The sequence below is a fragment of the Balaenoptera ricei genome, chromosome X (genome assembly GCF_028023285.1).
Source record: "Balaenoptera ricei isolate mBalRic1 chromosome X, mBalRic1.hap2, whole genome shotgun sequence".
Classification (NCBI taxonomy): Eukaryota; Metazoa; Chordata; class Mammalia; order Artiodactyla; family Balaenopteridae; genus Balaenoptera; species Balaenoptera ricei.
The window spans coordinates 58,154,439-58,172,442 of record NC_082660.1 but is presented as its reverse complement, the minus strand read 5'-3'; the positions used below and the strand labels follow the sequence as shown (position 1 = coordinate 58,172,442).

Below are 18,004 nucleotides of genomic sequence, written 5' to 3'. Positions count from 1 at the left end.
CACCACTCTGATTCTGAGGCTTCCTCTGGGGCAGCTTCTTCACTTCCAAAACACAAACCTGCAGGGTCCACAAAGGATAGGCAGACCCATTCTATGCCCAACACTAGTCACCCCCACCAGTCTTGCTGCGTGCTCTCTTTTTCAATAACAGTCACAACCTCCCAGAGGCCACAGAGACAATCAAAATCAGCAAGTTCACTTCTATGGTGTTCTAACAAGCACTTTAATGTGTAGGATTTTCTGACTAAAACATGGAGAGGACACTCAACATTCCCTTCAGTGCAACGGTGCCAAGAACTTGGAGTACTGGCTTCCTGAGGAGCTTTTGCCTCCAAAGGTTGTAGTTGCTCATGACAACAATATTCTATCTACCCACTTAACCAAAATAGTCCACTGCCAAGAAGAATCAAAATACAATTTAGATCTTAAAATCCCACCCCACCCATTCCCCATCATGCCTATGTTCTTAGTCCTTAGTTTAGATTTGGATTATCATCACAGCTTACTTAGCCTCAGTTCAAATTGAACTTGCCTAGGTCCTGTAAAGCAGTAGAAACCTAAACAGTGAAACTTACTCTTGGTATCTACTTTGTGAGAAGAGTCAGTTTTTAGAAATTTCCAGACCTTCCAAGTGTCAGTGGGTGATATTATAATATAACTGTTGAAATTTGTGATATTAGATACTAGGGGACTCACTTAGCCCCAGGTGCCCAAGTGGAGTAAAGAAACTAAAGAAAAAGAAAGCATATCATTTCCATGTAAATAAATTAGTGAAGAAATACTCTCTTGAGTTTGATTCCCTCCTCTGCCTCTCTAAAACCCATGCCCCTTTGACAGTGACAGTGAGGTCAGCTGTTAGTCCATGGCCTGCTGGGAGTGTGTTCCAGATGTGCAGTTCCAGGATCCAGCTATTATTGCTTGAGAGACAGAAGCTTGAAGCTGTCATCCAGGATGGACCTCCTGTTGCGCCGTAGCTTTCTCTGCCGATGCTGGTACCACACCACACCACCAAGAGCCAGAGCAATGAGCAGGAGAGTGACACCCATGGCAATCAAGACAGAAGTCAGTATCTCGATATCCTTTACAGGGATCTGCATGCCCAGCATCCTCACATTGCTTTCTCCAATGTCACTGGGGATTGCTACTGAAATGGAACAAGAGGAAAGTGGGAACCCTGGGATGGAGAATACTCTAAAATGTCTTCTTTTATAGTCAACTCTGGGAGAGGAGAAATAAGGTCATCCAAATAGGGCAGAGGAACTATCCTTATCCCTTAAAAGATCAGCCAATGATGACAGATTCGGAGGTTACAGAGAACCAGCGTAACAAAATGTCATAGCTGAGAAAATCATTAGGAAGCATTGAGGCACCAATCCCCCCATGGAAAGAGCTAACACTCAGAGTGAGAAGGGCCTTGACATATTTCTTTAAATATATAAAAGCCTGTGATGTAGAAAAAAAAAAAAAAGAATTGAATTTGGTTTGCGTGGTTCCAGAGGGTAGAACTGGGAGCAGTAAGTAGAAACTCCTGAGAAGCAGTTTGACTCAATTATCTAGCTTATCAATACTCACTTTGACCATTGGACCATGACAAGAGCCTGCCTCTGTGCTGTCTGGTCTCTCCCATCTTTGGGTCATTATAACACTGATGTCACATTGATCTTTCTAGGTGAAATATCTAATTTTCTTAGTTCCTGGCATACAAACTTTTGATGATCTCCAATTAGCCTATGGAATAAAGCTCAGACTCAAGTCAGACATTGCAACTCTCACGATCAGATTCTAACTTAGCCTACTCTTATTTACTATCTTCAGGGATAGCAACTCATTCTTTGTTCTGCAGAATGGGTGAGCCTCTTTCAGGCTTCCAAGACTTTCTCATGCTGCTCCAGTTGCCTGAACACCCTTTCTTCTTCCTCACCATTCTATCCCTAGCTTAAACATTATAGGTCTCAGCAAAGCTTTCTTCAATTCAGCTGTATAACTAACAATGGTCTTTCTTTTGTGTGCCCAAAGTACCTGTACTGTTTGTACTCCCACAATTTACTTGCTTGGGCCAAGTGACCTAATCCACCTTCACTTCTGGATTTCAGTCTCCTCTTTTATAAAATGGGGATAATAACCATATTTAATTCAGTGGTTTATTGTGAGGCTTGAGTGAGTTGATATTTATAAATTATTTAACATAGCTCCTGGAAGACAGCAAATGTACAATAATTGATCAGTTGTTATTATTGTTTCCCCACTTTAAAAAAATAACATATAGTATCCAGCACTGCAATTATTGTCTCTGTGTCTCATTCCACTTTTAGACATGAATCTCTTGGAAAATAGTGACTATGTCTTACTTTTGTGGTGTCTCTGGCAGTTAGTATGTGTTTGATGAATGTATAATTGGATGAATCAATACTCTTACAGAACTGAGAGAAGATGAAATATAATGAGTTCAAATGGAAGCTGGGAAACATTCTGGTTTTGAGTTTACATTCTACCACTTACTTCTCTTGTGACCTTGGAAAAATCACTTTCCATCTCTCAGTTTCTCATGCAGAAAATATTGGGCTTTAGTAGACCACCAGTTTTGAGAGGTTTTCCCCACTGTTGAACCTTTTTAACAGACAAGAGCTTATGAGGATATATGTATATATGTACACACTGATATGTACAAATGCATATACAAATGTATGCACAAAATATGTATATATACAAATATATGTGTGTATATATATACAAATACATATACATATGGGTATGTCACTCTGCTCTCTCTGCTTCACCTTACCTCTCCCTAACCCTCCAGGACATATCCTATTCCCCTGGTTGACTGTTTATAAGATACTTATTTCATTAGGAACTTTCCAAACAGAGCTGAAAAACCTCCAGACTAAACTGAAGATCTCTAACATCCATTCTAGCCTCTCAGAACTTTCTGAATCTTTCTCAGTTCAGGTACAAATGAGGTAGAGAGTGAAAGCATTATTTGAACCCAGCCTGGATAGAACAAGAATCTCTATTTTCTGGAAGGACAGAAATGGATGGTTCTAAAGAGTCAACTATTTAGTATTCTATAGATGAAAGAATAATTACCTGGTGCAGACTGAATGGCATTTGTCCTAGTTTCACACTATCCTTGTGGGGAATTCATGTCTGTGCTATAGCACCTTCATTCACAACTCAGCAAGACCTTGAATTTTATTCCCCTTCACACATTAGTAAGAGGAAAAGATAGTAGCCTTCAACTGAGGATGAGACAATTTTCCTCAACTCAGGAGGTTGGGCATGGGAGTCAGAGAGAATAAACATGCTGAGGGAAGCTGAACTGGAAGCTTAACCTTAGATTCCTGGCTTCTGAAGTCTTAAATAAATCTCAGGATGCTTTCTGCTAGTATTGAGGTCCACCTTTCAGCCATGTGAAACCCATCTTCTAGAGGCACTGCACTTTTCCCCAAATGCACAACATATATAACTACCCAATCTGTGTATCATTCTCCCTACCTTTTCCAGTCTCTTCAGAGATGATGGTGGTAGTGCTTAAGTGTTCTGGAGGAAAAAGAAAAAATAGGTTAGTCCTATTATTCTTCCTACCTATCCACAGGCTTGTTGTAGGAGGTTAGCATTGGTTGGAGGAAACTCTCTGTGATATAGTAAGCAAAATGGAGGTGACTGGAATTAACTATCTTGTGATCAAAGTCAGTATTAGTATGTGGATTTGATTTTGAGCAGTGACACAAAATATGAGCAAGAGCATAGGCTTAGGAGTCCAAAGGGTAAGTCACCCCTCTGCCAATATTTACATATTTATTGGCAATTTATCCTCATTATTGCTCTTTTTGCCACCTTTTCCCAGTCTTCCTTCAGGAAGCCCCTGCTCTTTGTCAAACCTACATCCCTACATATTCAACCTTTTTAGAATACTTCTTCCTCTTCTTGCTTTAATGAGGCTGAGCTCTTTTCTGAGAACTGTACTTCCTTTTTATCTTCTCAATGCTGCTTTGATATTATTTATTATTCCTCCCCTTTTTGCAAAGATCCATTACTTTTGAGGCTTATATTATTTGGCTAAAAAACCACAACCACTTCTTGCCACTGTTACCTAGCAGTTCTCTTCATTCATGGAAGTCTTTGGTACGTGGCTCAGTCTTTCTTGTCTTCAATTCCCATCATGAGTGTTGACCCATCCAACACTTAAGCCTCACAGTTTTTAGGCCTCTTAACTCTAACAAATTTCAAATATACTCCAACTCTATCAACCACTCTTATGGTCACATTGGACTAATTATGCAGAATTGCTCCATCTCATAAGTCTAAAATCTAACAACAGCCTCCTATTCTCTCCATGTTCTAATGCTATTTATTCTATTTCACCTGTTATTTTCTCCTCTCATGAAGACCTCCTGGACACTTCCATTTTTCTCACCTCACCAGTTTCATCCTGTTTTTTTCTTCCATTCCTGGCCAGGCTGGACTCCATTGTCTATCACTTCAACTACTAACTTACCAGGAATGTTATAATCATTTGCTGAAACCCCAGTAACTATACTTTCCTTGTATTTTTTTCTGGTATGATGAGTGCTGGTGGAGAAACATCACACAATTGTAAAGATCAGTATTCTTTGGGCCCAACTTCAACTAAGTCCTCAATGCTGCTTGGCAATAATTAATTTATTTTCCATCACTCAGAGTAACTTTTTCCCCAACACCCAGAGTGGTTATTTCATAACCACTTTGCCCACTCTTCTCAAGCCCCTTACACTACCACCTATCTTTCATCCTCAGTAGATGACTCTGTCTCCTCCATCACAGATGAAACACAGACCATCAGACAGAAATATCTACCTTTTTGTCAAGCCTCTCACCCAAACCTACACATTGGTCTTTTTCTGTTTTCTCTCTTCTTTTAGTAGAAAAAAATGACCTTACCCCACTCTAATATTTTTTTGTAGCTCTGGCTTTCATCCCCTGCTTCTTCACCAGGAAGCCCTTTCCAACAATTAGTCTTTTATTCCCTATCTGTCTTCAACTCTTCCCTCTGGTTGGCCTGTTAGCTTATATGTGATTGGAACAATATCAAATTAGACCATAGTCTGTCAAACAAACAAAAGGTAAATAGGTAAAATTTATGGACTGGCTCATTATTATAGAGAGAGGTAAGCTATTCTTATTCATGGAAGTTCCTTGATGATATGTATTGATGCAGTCTCTTATCTATTAGATGGTCCATATTTGACATGACCCGTTACTACATATGGAGACAATCTGTTGCTTTGGATCTATAGCATCTTGATGATACATCAATTCACCACTTGACTTTGATTCTAAGGACTGACAGAACACAACAAAGAATTATGTGTGCCTGTCTGGGTGGTGGGGAATAGTACTACAGTAGTAACTGGAAGACACATTCTAGCAGTATGTGTTACCAGAGAACAAAGTTTTCCAAAGATATAGGAAATCATAATGTACAATTATTCGTCTCCCTCCCTGGGGGTAAAGAGCAGAGTTGTATTTTCTACCCTGGTTTGCTAGCCCTGTTTGAATGCCTAAAGACATTTTCCCACTTTCTATTCCTGCTGACAGAATGTCAATGGCTGGGAATCCCAGAATACCTACCTCAATATAACCAGTTTTCAAAACAGCATGACTTAAAAAAAAAAAAGAACAGGAGAAAAAAATCCTCTCTGGATTCATGTGGGTCCCAAGAGTTTCTATTGAGCCTCTTGCAAGGGGGATAATGATGAGTACTGGATTCAGGTTAAGAGGCTTAAGAAGTGAGACTCAACCCTTTAATGGCCCAAAGACACAAAATTCAACACAGCCTACTCTTCTATGTTATTGGTGATGAACAAAGATTTATTGGTAAAGAAAATACCCTGGCTATTACGTCTCCATATAACAAACACAAAGAAAAAGTTTTTTCCATCCTTGTTAGCATCTGTCTGGGATTAGTTGTAATTGAAGGCTAATATCTCTTTCCAGCCTTAGACAATCCCCACAAAACAAACCAATTAAGGGGTGACTGTTAGAATTATATTTTTCCTTTTTATAAAAAAAGAACTCATTAATAAGATTCCTTTGAAATAGTTAGCACCTCTAATAAACTCTAAAATAATAAATTTACATACAAATTAAATATATTCAAAGGAAACAAATCTACACTAAGCATCAATGCATACAGCCCAGCCAGGCTGAGTCAATTCATGTGAGCTCAACAAGTATCAAAGAAATTAGGAGGGGGCATGAGCAGGGGAGCAACAGGGAATGAGAAATATTGGTTGGGAGAACACGAGAAGGGGTCTGTTCTGTCTTCTTGGGATCAGAAGACGGATGCAAGTCACTTCTTGGATTATCTGGTTCTTACAGGCTAGATACAGTGCTAGAAGATAGCCTAATTAGGCTTTACCTCTTTGGGACAAAACCATAAAGACAGTCTCCATGCCAGCATGGACATGGTCAGTAACATGACAGTGAAGCAGCCATGTCCCAGGGTTGCTGGTCACCATCTCCACAACCTCAAAGGTTCCTGGGAACAGATCCACCACGTCTGCCCGGTAGCTCTCTCCACTCTGAAAGAGAGATTGTGGGTGAGAGAGAGAAAGTGAAGGGTAGAGATAGTCTCAGAGCTTATAGGAATTAAAAGGCTTGGGTATCCACACCAGGGACATGGAACTTCAAGATTCACAGACCAGAGAACAGCTTGAAGATTCCATCTTATCCATCTCCTCTGTGAACCCACCCATACAAACTGACTCAACAGAGGAGACTCTCTCCTCCTACTTTTTCTTAAAGTGTTCCAAAGTAAAGTTCATTTAGTCTTTCATTAGGGGGCTAAAAACTAGTATATCCATACTTTTTAGCAGGCTTAAGCCTTGACCCCTAGGAAGGATCCACATATTTACTTTAGAAATGAAACTCAATTTAGTTTCTCCTCTATGCCACCACCTTTATCAGGACTTCTAAGTCTTTAAGTCCACATTAATGCCTACAACTCTGACCCCTTTCCCTAAGACAAAATCTTCTTCTTCAAAACCCACATGTTGTCCCAGGTAGGTCCTGAATTGAAGTTCAGGAATGGATTAAGAACTTTCAGAGACTGTGAGACACTACTCTGAAATTTCTTATTCAGGATGACTGCTTACTGGACCTCAAGTCCCTGACTGAGACCCAATTACATTTATTCCTTCAATCTCCTTATCCCATAAATGAGTCATTCATTTCTTCTATATCATAAGGGAAAGCTAAGGCCTGGAGGGCAATGATTGACCTTGGGATACAAAGCCAAACTAGAATTCCCTGATCAATACTCCACGTACAAGACCTTTCTTCTTTTAACTGATTATTATCATGTTTCTTTTTATTCTCTTCTTTCTTAATGGATATCAAAGCAGTCTGAGGGACTCAGCCTTCTTTCCAGCTCACCCGATAGAGAAAGCTTTCTGCATGGAAATGGACAGTGTGTAGGTCGATATCTTGTCCCATGGCCAGCATGTACCAAGCCACTCGTTCTCCTTGGTACATGGTAAGGCCCCTGAGGTTGGCATAGAGCTTTCCATTAATGGCTGTAAGAGAAGAAAAACTATTTTATATCTCTCATTTTGACTTACCACTGCCACTACCCTAGAGCTAATCCCTATCATCTCTGATGATAGCAATACCCTCCTAAATTCTCTCATTTTTATTCCATTTGTCCCTCTCCAGTCTATCTTCCACATTGGTGTTATAAGAGTGGTCTTTCTAAGTAACTAATATGATCATGTTATTCTGCTGCTTAAAATACTTTAATAGCTCCCTCCTGCCCAAAATATCAAGTCCATGCCTCCTTAGCTCAGCCAACAAGGTCCTTCAAAATACAACCCCAAACTACCTTCCCAAACTCATCCACCACTATCTAACATATTTATTTCAATTAAGGTGATTTTTTTCACCATCCCCCCATATGGCCCCATATTCATGTTCTCTGTGTTCTTGCTCATGTTTCTGATCTTCCCTCCCAGAAATTTTCCCGCCTTTTATCCATCTTTTCAAAGCCCAGTCATACCTTCACCTCTTCTAATAATACTTCCCTGATCTAGCACCTCTCAGCACCTCTCATTGCCTGCATCTCTTTCCACATCTGAACTCCTCCAGTACTGTCTGTACCACCCTTTGGAACTCACTAGAAACTGCCTCCTACATTTACCTATCTTTTAATTTGTGGAATTTTATATCCTCAACTAGGCTGTTGGTTTCTATTAGGCAGGAAATAAATGTATATACTATATTCCTTGTATTCTTCAGAACACCCAGCAGACACCTGAGCCTACAATAAATGTTAAAAAAAATACGTGTCACATTCTTGGAATTTAAAATGATATTAACACATGGGACTCAACATCTGCCTCTTCCCAGGCCACATCCTATGCTTTAAAGACAACAAACCACTCATCACCATGTTAATTCACACTGTCAAGACTATGCCCAGGATACACTCTCCCACTTTTCATTTTCTCACAGAAGGAAGATGATTTATACTCTACATCCCAAGAGAGGAAATAATGGAAGGAACATTTATAGCCTGTCTATTTACTCTGGCCAAATTTTGTATTTGAGAGAAGGGACTAAATATGCTCAACTCAGTCTGACCATAGAAAGTGGTGCAGATGGATTTGTTATTCCATCATGGGGAAGATTTTGCCCCTGTGAAGGAGGAGGGTATTGTTGTCCCTCTACATCAATGAGAGGATGAAAAATCTATCCATTGTTGGGGGAGTATTAGTAAGCCCATTTTGCTGCAGAACTAAATTCAGTTTGCCAATTAGCTTTCTCAGTAAGTTCACATTTGATCTTAAGCATCCCTGCCTCTTTCTCAATTGGTTCAGGAATCTGGAAGTGAGGGAAATGGTATTATTTGTTTGCCCTCAGACACCAACATTATTTTTTTTTCTCTAGTGCCGGCACTCAGAGAGTTTTCAACAAATGCTTGATAGATAGGTAGATAGATTGATTCCTGAAGAGTTTGGATGAATAAACACATAAACAAACAGATGGAAATGAGCATTAGCTAAACCCCTGCACTAGCAAGATCTGTGTCCTCTTTCCATTTTGGTTTTGGGCAATTTATTTCTCTGATTTGAAAGGAGCTAAAAAAAATTCATTTCGTAAAGTTTGTGAATCACTGGATTCAATGTGAATCACTCATATTTCCATCAAGGGGAAATAGCTAGAATCTGTGTGACAATGAGATACTACTTTTGAGTTCCAGTAGAGTCACTATCAAAGCTGCAACTTATCCTCAAATCAAAGAAATACTACACTAGAAGAGATAGTGAGAAATCACTTCATACAGTCTGCTGCACTTAAATTCTCCCTCTTCTTTGAGATTTTCTCTATTTTTTTAAAGATACACAAATCTCTAGAACAAAGGAAGGCTTGAGTGCACAATTTACCTCCAAAATCCATTTGAGCATCAAGAAGCTCTTATTTGTAATGTAATATAACCCAGTATGCTGCTCTCTGAGGCTCTCTCTCCAATCCTTCCATCTGTAAATTGAACCTTTGTTTTAAAAATAGATTAAAGGATAAGCTGTCCTTCATTTGTCTATATTAGAATCTATTGAGAAAACAGATCTCAGATCCAGAGTGGTAAGGAAATAAGATAATATTGCGAAACCAAACTCAGAATTTTTAAGTAGAGAGGCCCTAATCAGCCAGTGCACCAGGTACATTGAGGGTCATAAATGTCCATCTTGCCTTCTCTAATATGTTAAAATGTGCTAGTGTCACCACAGCAATTTTACAGAGTCAGCTTCCTGCTTTCTGGGCACTTGAACTAACGTAGACCACATTACCTATTTTATATATGAAATATATAATACTGTAGTAGGAGACATTTCTTCTAATTTGTCCCCATTCCACTTTCCTATTCTTTCAGAAATTATGCTCCCTTGGGTTGTGATGTGCCTATCAGATACCCCCATGCAGCCAGTAGGGACTTCTTTGGAAGAGGGTTAGGTTCTTTTCTACAGACCATGCATTTTATTGCTCTCCAAGAAAGTCTCATCCTGTAGGTTAACATGGCCTGGATCCTGGGGCCCATAAGTTTCCACATTCTCTTCTAGATACCAAGACTGGTTCTCATCAAAAATCAAGAATAACAAGGCAAATTCTCGGTCCATGTCACGCCGTCCTCCATTGGGCTCTAGGATGCCCTTTCGGCAGATGGCCAAGGGCCCCACCAGGCCACTGTACATGTCCTAAGGATAGGAGGAAGAGGGAGAGAGTGAACTAGATGGAGTTGTTTCTGGGTGGTAGTGCGCTACAGAGAGACAGGCTGACATCCAAGCCCATTGTGCCCTCAGCACTTCATCATAATGTCTTGTATTTATAAGCACCTCAACTATATTATCTGAATTCATCCTCACAACCATCTTGGGACACAGGTAAGATATGCTATCTCACTTATGATTTATCTCTGCTGGACTATTCATTGATCTCCAAACCCACCAATCACTTTCACAACATAATGCCTTTTCTCAGGCTGTTTCTTCCTCCTATAATGTCCACCCCTCCACCATATCCCTATCTTTTATCATACTGCTATTCAGCTTCAAGGCTCAATGTATATCTACCTACCATTATTTTGCCTTCTCCAGTTTCCCCTTCATTCATCCTCTCCTCCAAGCAGAAGTAATCACTCTCTCATGGACCCCCACAGCACTTTCTATTAAATGGTTTTAAAGAGTTGCTAATACTAAGCTATATTTAAAATTTATTCTGTATATATATATATATATATATATATATATATATATAATATTTTATATATTTAATGTTAACGTTATGTTTATATTCATCTGTCTCCCACAACTAGATCACACTCTTTGAAAATGGGAACTGTATCTTGCATTTGTATCATCCAAAGCACCAGGTAAAATGCAGTAGGCTCTCAATAAATGATAGCTGACATCTGCCTGTCAGCAGATGGGTGGCTACATAGATAAGCCCATTTTCCAGGAAACAGAGGCAGAATGACTTTCCTAAAGTCACTTCAAAAGCAAGACAGAACAAAATTTGGGCTAGAAACCCAATCGCTTGACAACCAATTCTAGGTTTCTTAAATGATAACATACTGCCTTATATTATCCAAGAAGAAGAAACAAGGAAGGAAATCCTCAGAACTAACATGTGGTGCTACCTATTCCTTTCATCCCTCCTCCTACCTACTAGAATAAGCCCAGCATTTGAGGAATTTCACCTGAACCCTGGACTTTAGTGCTGGGCTTCTTACTACATCTGTTTAATAACTTCTTTTTGCTAGGCAACCTGGCCATTTCTGAGACAACTCCAGGAAGCCAATATTGTCTTTACCTTGATGGGATCCACTGCAGAATAATAGATCCAGGAAACACAAGTAGAATCATTGGGCCCAGGGCCAGATCTCTCTGGGATGTTCCATTGGTAAGTGAGAACCTCACCTAGAAGGGGTAACAGGAGTCTCCAGTTGGACCAGGTCAGAAATTTCTCCCAGTTCCCGGGTATCCCTAAGAGGCTGTGGCAGGTGAGTACCAGGACCTTTAAGATATTTCTCCATCATTTCCATATCAGTCTTCATTTTATTTTTGTGACTTTATTCTTCTCCCTCCTGGCACACCCTCAGCATCTCTTCTACTGTCCCTATCTTTAAATATTCAGGTCCAATACTCTAGTAAGGCAGTTCTGCTACTATTCTCCCTGCTTATCATGACCTTCCTTCTTTGGCTCTGTTTTGGTCTCCTTATCCTGATGCTGCCTTCTAAATGAGTTGTTTCTTCAAGGCTCTGTCTCTAGTCCTCTTCTCCTCTTTTTCCATACTGTCTCCATGGAAGCTTTCAGCCATCTTTCTGATGTCAATTATGATCTGTGTGTATTGATGCCTCAAATACTTAGCCAGACTTTCCTTGTCATTAAGCTCCAATCCAAAATGGGCATAGAGGGAACCTACCTCAACATAGTAAAGGCTATATATGCCAAATCCACAGCAGGCATCATACTCAATGGTGAAAAACTAAAGCATATCCTCTAAGATCAGGAACGAGACAAGGATGCCCACTCTCACCACTATTATTCATCATAGTTTTGGAAGTCCTAGCCACGGCAATCAGAGAAGAAAAAAAAAAATAAAAGGAATACAAATTGGAAAAGAAGAAGTAAAACTGTCACTGTTTGCAGATGACATGATATTATACATAGAGAATCCTAAAGATGCCACCAGAAAACTACTAGAGCTAATCAATAAATTTGGTAAAGTTGCAGGATACAAAATTAATGCACAGAAATCTCTTGCATTCCTATATACTAATGATGAAAAATCTGAAAGAGAAATTAAGGAAACACTCCCATTTACCATTGCAACAAAAAGAATCAAATACCTAGGAATAAACCTACCTAGGGAGACAAAAGACCTGTATGCAGAAAACTATAAGACACTGATGAAAGAAATTAAAGATGATACCAACAGATGGAGAGATATACCATGGACTGGTATATCTTGGATTGGAAGAATCAATATTGTGAAAATGACTATACTACCCAAAGCAATCTACAGATTCAATGCAATCCCTATCAAATTACCAATGGCATATTTTATGGAACTAGAACAATCTTAAAATTTGTATTGAGACACAAAAGACCCCAAATAGCCAAAGCAGTCTTGAAGGAAAAAAACGGAGCTGGAGGAATCAGACTCCCTGACTTCAGACTATTTATTTATTTATTTGTTTGTTTGTTTGTTTGATGGGATTAACAGAAACAAACTACTATATATAAAATAGGTATGCAAAGAGGATATACTGTATAGTACAGGGAATTATAGCAATTATCTTAAAATATCTTATAATGGAGTATAATCTGCAAAAATATTGAATCACGATGCTGTATAAATAAAATTAACATAATATTGTAAATCAAAGATACTGAACATTGGGGGCAGAGTCAAAATGGCAGAATAGGAGCATGTGGAGTTTGCATCTCCTCACAAATACATCAAGAATACATTGGAACAGTTCTCAGAGAGCACCTACCGAACACTAGTGGAGGACCTCGGACACCTAAGGGGACAAAAAAATCCCTGAGCAACCAGGTAGGATGAAAGAAAGAAGGAAAGGGGGAAGAAAAGTGGAAACAGGATGGGACCAGTGCCCCTGAGGGGGAGCTAAAGGAGAGCAGAGATTCCCACACTCAGAAAAGCTCACTAACAGCAAGGGGAACAGTAGTGACAGAGAGGGACTTTCAGGGGATTGGGAGATTGGAGGGGAATGCAGCAACCAGTCTGTGGAAGGCAGGACAGACAAAGTAATACCTATTCATAGAGTCTGTGCCACAGCCCTGCACACCCCAGCCTGAGTTGTGTGTAGGAGGGCTGGGTGCTGGAGAGTGGGGTTTGGAGAGTGGACCCAGGGAGGAGGTAGCGGTTGGTTGTGAGGAGACAGCCTGAGGAAGCAGGAGGGAAGGGCTCCACAGCCAGAAAGGTTTGCAGAGGAAGCCCAGGCCACCATGGAGGTGAGATGCAATTGTTGAATGGTGCGTAAAAGGCAGGGCTGCCATTGGAATGCCCTTTCCCACCTGTTGGGCTGGCCTCCTTGGGCAACGTCAGTTGTGCATGTCTGAGCAGGCTCGCCCACCCTGAAAACCAGGGTTCCCCCCACCTGCTCAGGCCTTGGCAAGCCTGCTAGGGCCCCATGCCTGAGCCCCGCCCCTGCCGAAGCCTCCTCCAGCCACACGGGTCCCGGTGGACCTGAGCACAACTCCTCCAAAACATCCATGGGCCGTGTGGGTCTTGGCAGCCTGCCACCACCCCTGACAAATCTTCCTTTGTCCACACAGGTCCTGGCAGGCTGAGTGCCGCCCTTCTCCAAAGCCTCCTCCATCTGTGCCAGCCCCTGCAGCCATGCCCATGGAAGTCTGCACCCCAGCTGGCCTATGCAAGCATGTGTGCTTCAGAAGCAGATGCTGGTGAGAGGAATACAAGCAGAGGTGGGGATGACACAGCTGGTCCAGAGACCTACCGAGAGGTCTTGGAGAACCTCCTGGGGAGGTGGGGGTTGGCTGTAGCTCACCGTGGGTGCAGGGACATTGATAGTGGAGGCATCACAGATTTTTCCATTTTTTAATATTTTATATTTTTATCTTTAACTTTATTTTTTAAACTTTTAAAATTATTTTATTTTATTTTATCTTTTTGCTGTTGTTCTATTTTGCTTTGTTGTTGTTTCATTTTTATTTTTTCTAATATATTTTTTATTTTTCTAATTTTATTTTTATTCTTTGTTATTGTCCTGCTCTTTGTTATTTGTTGTCCTTTTTTTCCTGTTGGTTTGTAATTTTGATATTTTTGTTTAGTTTTGTTTTGCTTTGTTTATTATTTTCTTTTGTTTTTATCCTTTTTTTCTAGTTTTGATTTTTTGTGTGTGTGTCATTTTTGTGTGTTTGTCTTTTGTTCACTTAGCTTTTCTTTTAGTTTGTTTTTTGATTTTGTTTTGTTTTTAGTTTTCTGTTTGGGTTAGTTTTGTTTTTATTATTGGTTTTGGTTTTTGGGCTCTCTTGTTCATTTTGGTGTCTTCTTGTTTTTTGCTTTCCTTGTTGTTGTTTGTTTGTTGTTTTGTCTTGTTTATTTGGATTCGTTTTTGTTGTCTTTGGTTTTATTTGTCTGTTTGTTTTGTTTTGTTTGTGTGATTGTTACTTCTTATTTTTGTTGGTTTTGTTTTGTTTTTAATATTTGCCTTGGGCTTTGTTTGTCTGTTTTTTGTTTGTTTGTTTGTTTTTTGTCACATCGCACAGCTTGCAGGGTCTTGGTTCCCAGGCCAGGGGTTAGGCCTGAGCTCCTGTGGTGGGAGCACCAAATTCAAACTGCTGGATTATCAGAGAACTACAGGTCCCAGGAATTATTAATCACTCTGAGGTCTCGAAGAAGTCCTCATCTCAGCACCAAGATCTGGCTCCACCCAACTGCCTGCAAGCTCCAGTGCTGGACGCCTCAGGCCAAACAACCAGCAAGAGAGGAAAACAGCTCCACACATCAACAAAAATGAGATGACAGAGAAATATGTTACAGATGAAGAAGCAAGGTAAAAACCTACAAGACCAAATAAATGAAGAGGAAATAGGCAACATACCTGAAAAAGAATTCAGAGTAATGATAGTAAAGATGATCCAAAATCTCGGAAATAGAATGGAGGCACAGAACAAGACAAAGATACCCACTCTCACCATTTCTGTTCAGCACAGTATTGGAAGTCCTAGCCACAGAAATCAGATAAGAAAAAGAAATAAAATATATCCAAGTTAGAAGAGAAGAGGTAAAATTCTCACTATTTCTAGTTGATATAATACTCTATATAGAGAACTCTATAGTCTCCACACAAAAACTATTAGAACTAATAAAGAAATTCAGCAAGGTTGCATGGTACAAGGTTAATATACAGAAATCTGTTGCATTTCTTTACACGAACAATGAAATATCAGAAAGAGAAAGTAAAAAGTAATCCTGTTTAAAATGGTGTCAAAAAATACCTAGGAATAAACTTAACCAAGGAAGTGAAAGACCTATACACTAAAAACTATAAAACATTGAAAACAGTAATTGGAGATAATTCAAGGAAATGGAAAGATATCCCATGCTTTTAGATTGGAAGAATTAATATTGTTAAAATGGCCATACTACCCAAAGCAATCTACAGATTTAATGCAATCCCTATCAAAATACCCATGATATTTTTCACAGAACTAGAACAAATAATCTTAAAATTTATATGGAACGAAAAAAGACCCAAAATTGCCAAAACAATCCTAATAAAAAAGAACAAAGCTAGACTTCCAGACTTCAGACAACACTACAAAGCTACAGTAATCAAAACAGCATGGTATTGGCACAAAAACAGACATATGGATCGATGGAATAGAATAGAGAGTCAAGAAATAAACCCACACACCTACAGTCAATTAATCTTTAACAAAGGAATCAAAACTATACAATGGAAAGAAAGCTGTCTCTTCAACTAGTGGTGTTGGGAAAGCCAGATGGCCACATGTAAATCAATGAAAATAGAACACTGGAACACTCCCTCATACCATATTCAAAAATTACTCAAACTGTTTTAAAGATTTAGATCTAAGACATGAAAGTATAAAACTCCTAGAAGAGAACAGAGGCAAAACATTCTCTGACATAAATCATAGCAATATTTTCTTAGTTCGGTCTCCCAAGGCAAAAGTAATAAAATCAAAACTAAACAAATGGGACCTAATAAAATCTAAAAGCTTTTGCACAGCAAAGGAAAGCATCAATAAAACAATAAGACAACCTGTGGAATGGGAGGAAATATTTTCAAACAATGGAACAAACAAGAGATTAACATCCAAAATATATAAACAGTTCATACAACTCAATATTGAAAAAAGAAAGAACACAATCAAAAAATGGGCAGAAGACCCAAATAGACATTTCTCCAAAGTAGACATACAGATGGCCAACAGTCACATGAAAAGATGCTCAACATCATTAATCATTACTGAAGTGCAAATCAAAATCACAATGAGGTATCACCACACACTGGTCAGAATGGCTACCATCAAAAAGTCTACAAACAACCAATGCTGGAGAGGGTGCAGAGAAAAGGGAACCCTGTACACTGTTGGTGGCAATGTAAATTGGTTCTGCCTCTGTGGAAAACAGTAAAGAGTTTCCTTAGAAAACTAAAAATGGAGCTACAATGTGATGCTGGGCATATATTCAGAAAAGGTGAAAATTCTAATTCAAAAGATATGTTCACCTCAGTGTACATGGTAGCACTATTTATAGTAGCCAAGACATGGAAAACACCAAATTGCCCATCACAGATGATTGGTTTAAGAAGATGTGGTATAGATATACAATGGAATATTACTCAGACATAAAAAAGAATGAAATATTGTCATTTGGAAAAACATGGATGGACTAGAGAATATTACACTCAGTGAAGTAAGTCAGAGAAAGACAAATACTATATGATGTCATTTATATGTGGAATCTAAAATATAATACAAATGAATCTATATACAAAACAGAAATAGACTCACAGATATAGAAAACGAACTTATGGTTACCAAAGGGGAAAGGGAGAGGGGAAGTGATAAATTTGGAGTATGGCATTAACAGATACAAGCTACTGTACATAAAATAGATTAGGAACAAGGGTTTACTGTATAGCACAGGGAAATATATCTATATCTATCTATCTATATATAACTGAATCACTTTGCTGTACAATATTATAAATCAATTATACTTCAATAAAAAAAATCGGAAACAAAAAAAACTAAAATCACAAGTGAATGTAGGGATATTTTACCAACCTCACAGAAATAAAAAGGATTATAAGAAAACACCAAAACAGTTATATGTCCACAAATTATATAACCTAGATGAAATACAGAAATTCCTAGAAATATACAAATTACCTTTCAATACTATCAGTTTTTGATTTCATGTATGTTGGAGTTCTGTTGTTCAATGTGTGCATATTTAGGACAGTTTTTGTTTTATTTTTAAGAATTGATCTCTTTATTATGTTGTAATATCTTTCTTATCCTTAGTAGATTCCTTAGTCTAAAGTGTACTTTCCATGACAGTAGTATTAGCCATGTTAGTGTTTACATGGTACATCTTTGTCCATTCTTTCACTTTTATCCTATTTTTGCCTTTATGTTTACAGTGAATTTCTTTTATATAACATATAGTTGGGTAATCTTCTAAAATCCAGTATCACAATATACATCTGTTTTTGTTGGTGTGTTTATATTGGTTTAAATTTAAAATTATTATTGCTATCATTGAAATAAAATCTATCATATTGGTAGATTTTTTTCTATTTTTCTATTTCTTTTTGTTTTTTCCTTCTTTCTTGCTTTCTTTTGCATTAATTGAGCATTTTATGTGATTCCATTTTTTCTCTATTATTAATTCACTCTACCCCTTTAAAAATGATTTTACTTATTGCTCTAGAATTTACAACAT

General features: G+C 38.7%; 1 protein-coding gene across 8 annotated transcripts in view; it reads right to left on the bottom strand.

Annotated features, from left to right (window-relative positions):
• Positions 1-453: 453 nt before the first annotated feature.
• HEPH (hephaestin) overlaps positions 454-18,004 on the bottom strand; it is a 78,843-nt gene continuing 61,292 nt past the window's right edge. For 3 of the 8 annotated variants that reach the window (XM_059911215.1, XM_059911213.1, XM_059911218.1), the window contains 6 exons: positions 11,344-11,450; positions 10,004-10,229; positions 7,417-7,556; positions 6,401-6,563; positions 3,496-3,540; positions 454-1,144 (listed from right to left, as the gene is read on the bottom strand). In XM_059911215.1, coding sequence (XP_059767198.1) covers positions 912-1,144; positions 3,496-3,540; positions 6,401-6,563; positions 7,417-7,556; positions 10,004-10,229; positions 11,344-11,450 — 914 coding nt within the window. In that variant the 3' untranslated portion in view covers positions 454-911. Of the gene's footprint in view, positions 1,145-2,138; positions 2,193-3,495; positions 3,541-6,400; positions 6,564-7,416; positions 7,557-10,003; positions 10,230-11,343; positions 11,451-18,004 lie in introns of those variants that run through there. The other 5 variants (XM_059911214.1, XM_059911219.1, XM_059911216.1 and 2 more) reach the window with 4 other exon arrangements.